Source organism: Erigeron canadensis, chromosome 2, assembly GCF_010389155.1.
Source record: "Erigeron canadensis isolate Cc75 chromosome 2, C_canadensis_v1, whole genome shotgun sequence".
NCBI lineage: Eukaryota > Viridiplantae > Streptophyta > Magnoliopsida > Asterales > Asteraceae > Erigeron > Erigeron canadensis.
Window position 1 is genome coordinate 7,423,368 of NC_057762.1, and position 3,662 is coordinate 7,427,029.

The following is a 3,662-nucleotide window of genomic DNA, read 5'->3' on the forward strand; positions in this document are numbered from 1 at the left end:
TGTTTAGCATTTTCCTTAAATTATATATAAATAATTAAATTATTATGTATTATTATATATATTTCTAATAGAGTATATTTTTAAACATGATCTACATCAATAAATTAAATAGTTAACTATTAATTATCCTTCTTAGATATATATTAAAAAATTATATAGTTAACCATTAATTACTCTTATTAAATTGTTTCAAAATTGTTACATGTCACTCAACTTTTAATTATATATATAGATATCTATAAATGTTTAAAAAAATTTTAAATAACGTACTACACATAATGTGTAAAAATAAATGCGAATAAAATAGTTTGTTGTAATGGAAATAGCGGAGTTCAGATCAATATATTAGCCTTAGCATTTTCGAAGTCTTTTAATGTAGTTAAAAGTTAGGTTTTTCAATTTCTTTGATCGACCTATTTTCAAAAAATGGTGACTGGTGGTGGTGGTGGAGGTGGAGGTGGCGCAGGTGGTGGTGACAGGTGGTGGTCGTAGTGGTGGCGGCATAGTCACAGGAAACGGGAACACACATGAGTTTCTTGTACGGTACACTACATACCGTAACGTGGTACAAAATAGTCCCGTGGTCGTGACCAGATGGTGGCAATGAGGGTGATGGTGACGACAAGTGGTGGTGAGGAATCAAGTGATGAGTTATCATTACCATTCTTATATGTTTATTGAATAATGTTTCATTACACACTATTGATGATCACATTGTTTACTTTTAATCAAGTATGAATAATTAATCATTGCTTTTTCCATTCCTTACCTAACTATTATATTCCGAAGCATTGATTCCTTATTTTTAAAGAAATAATTAATCCTCCTAAATTAATAGTTAAAAAATTCTCTTAATTATGAGATGATTACATTTGAAAAAATCTTCTAACTATTAGATGATGACATTTGAGAAAATTAGGGGAAAAAATTAGGAAAATGAATTAATAAATACCATATGTTACCTTCTTATAAATTTAAGAAGATTTTTAGACTAATCTTATCATTTTCCTTATTTTTAATCTTGACTTTATATGTTTCAAATTTATATCTTATCATCCAATAAATAACTCAATGAATGATTATAGACTCTCGTTTTCCATTTTTATATTTACATAGTTTATCACAAGTTACATAGACAAAATGCAATTGCTAAAACATTACAATAATTTACACACACCGTATTGAAATTAGCTCGAAACCAATCGTCTAACAACACAATAATCTCGTAATTAATTAAAAGATGATCGAGGAGATACAATACTTACAAGTAAACATCACCCTTCGAAAGTAAGAAGGGTATTTTACAAAATAACCATCTTCTAATTAAGATCACAAAACACATACAATTAACATCGCCATTGTTAAATAAGAGGGCCTCGTTAGTAGAAATATAAATAAATCCGCTACAAATCAAAAGAACTTAGTTGTATTTGGAGACATAAAATTTACTCCCACATATATACTATTAGGAATTTTATTGGTATGTATTAGTTGTATATTTATACGGTAATTGTACGGTATGGAGGTGGCTTGGCTAACCCGCGAAGAGTCTTGTCCTTGATGGATGGATCTTGTAACAACAAGACTTTGTCATTATCTTTGACACCAACCATGTGTAAATGTTCTACATCATCTCTTTCTTTGCCTTTGAACAATAGTCTTTGTTCTTTTGCATCCAAGCTTGTAACCTTTGATAATATCATCTTGAGTTCTCCTGTTTAAAAATGAAAACAAGAGTGTGAATTAAGTTGTTTTTCATATTCCAATTAACTAGAAGAAAAATGTTTTTGCCTTTTGGTAGTAATGCAAAAGTGGACATTAGCCAAAAATAGTAGCATCCCACTTATGTATGATAATGCTATTTGAAATTATATCTTGAAAAATTTATTTGATTATTGTATTTGCAGAACATAAATAATCAGAAAAATTGTTTGACTGAAAATTGATTATTTATGTTAATTTGTATCGCAGAAAATAAAGTTTTGAAAAAACGTAAAATGCCAAATATCCCCTAATGCGTTGTAAGTGTCCAACATTTATTGTTTACACAAAAGGACCTACCAAAAGTCGAAGTTGCTTGAATAGATATATCATGCCATTCTGAAACACTTGTGACCCGTACACTAATAACCCCATCGGCAACACTTTCGCCCACTATCTCTCTTCTTTGCACGAGCATCCCACCGGGACGCACTTCCCACTTAACTTCATCAGTTCCAATAACAAGTACGTCTCTCCTCTTGTCACATCCTTTAACAATACCATCATCGTTATTGTTGCCACCACCACTGCGTCCACCAACATTGCATAATCGTGAAAAGCTTCTTGAAATTCTCTTTGAATTCAACTTCATACTTTTTTTCCCTTTTTTTTTGGGTATATTTTGTAGATTGCTTTAAGTCTAATATTCTCTTTATGAAGGATTAGTGGTCTATATATATATATATATATATATAAAAACTTGTGGGACAAATTTGTTGTGGGGGGTTTGATGTAACACGACAAAAGTGAGAGGCAACCAAACAAGACATAAAATAATTGAGCGGTGTTAATTTAGTTTGTTTGGGTTACATGAAACCAATCAAATAGAGACACGTCATATGATAACATTTTATTGGTGCCTAATGCACATGGGGGGCGATTTTCACGTATATACTCTTTAAACGCGGCTTTCGCTAAATTGCCGCCCACCAGACACAAACTGTCGACTTTAAATTCGTTCTTTACTCAAGATTAATAACTTAATATTGCTTCAATCATGTGCTTACGATTATCTAACTCAAATTAATAACATAGGTTGGACTTTATTGTCAAAATGAGTTAATAGCCCAGTAGCATTCTAGACCTTTAATTAAGGCTTGTTCCTTGGGCAACCAACGTTCGAATCTAAGGGGTGGGAAGTTTTCTTCCAAATGGAATTCAATGTTATAAATGTCATACTGTTTGGTGATTTATCCGGGGTTTTTGTTGTGAAAAACCACATATAGGGTGAACAGAACCAAAAAACGAATATCAAAGCAATTTTTGTTAATTGAGTTTAATTAATAGAATATTTATTTTTAATAAGAAAGCAATTTCTGTTAAGTAGGACTTAATATGTAATTTTTGGTCACGTACACACAACGATTCTATACTCATAATTTTTATGTATAATCAATAAGTAAAAAATAAGCATTAGTCAAAATAATATTAGTTATCTCACTGACTTGTTTAATTAATTCAAATACATTATCCTTACATATTTTCATGTAAAAGAAAACCATTCCAACTAAATTAGGTTGTTTATGTTATATATTTCATCATATATATGATAGGTGATATATCTACATCCCATTTGTTAAAACGGTTGGAACACCAATCCAACTTATTTTGATTTGGATGGACAAGAGAACCTCCTAACAATGGAGAGAACAAAAAGTGAAGGTTTTAGATTGTATGGAGTGAGAGATTCTCATAACCTTTAAAAATAATCATGACATAATGATATGTGAGGTCTAAAAAAAATGGAGAGCTTTCTTTTTGGAGTGAAAAATTCCCATAACCCCAAATTAAATGAGTAAAAATTATCAGAAAAAAAAAAAAAGAAAAAAAAAGAAAAAAAAGGAAAGGACCATTGAGGAAGGTGAAAGAGCCGTTAGACTTCGTGTGCTCATAGAGGAGTG

General features: G+C 30.7%; 1 protein-coding gene across 1 annotated transcript; it reads right to left on the reverse strand.

Annotated features, from left to right (window-relative positions):
• Positions 1–1,253: 1,253 nt before the first annotated feature.
• Positions 1,254–2,427, reverse strand: LOC122589029 (BAG family molecular chaperone regulator 2-like). Its single transcript, XM_043761264.1, has 2 exons — positions 2,062–2,427; positions 1,254–1,714 (listed from the first exon to the last, which is right to left on the reverse strand). The coding sequence occupies exons 1-2, from the start codon at positions 2,351–2,353 to the stop codon at positions 1,500–1,502; spliced, it is 507 nt and encodes a 168-aa protein (XP_043617199.1). The 5' UTR covers positions 2,354–2,427; the 3' UTR covers positions 1,254–1,499.
• Between the last annotated feature and the right edge of the window lie 1,235 nt (positions 2,428–3,662).

What these genes read in the sequence shown, in the direction of transcription:
- LOC122589029 (XM_043761264.1), bottom strand. Translation starts at nt 2,353, where the DNA reads ATGAAGTTGAATTCAAAGAGAATTTCAAGAAGCTTTTCACGATTATGC. An exon ending in TCAAGCAACTTCGACTTTTG is followed by an intron (nt 1,715 to 2,061) that starts GTAGGTCCTTTT and finishes ATTTTTAAACAG; the next exon opens with GAGAACTCAAGATGATATTA.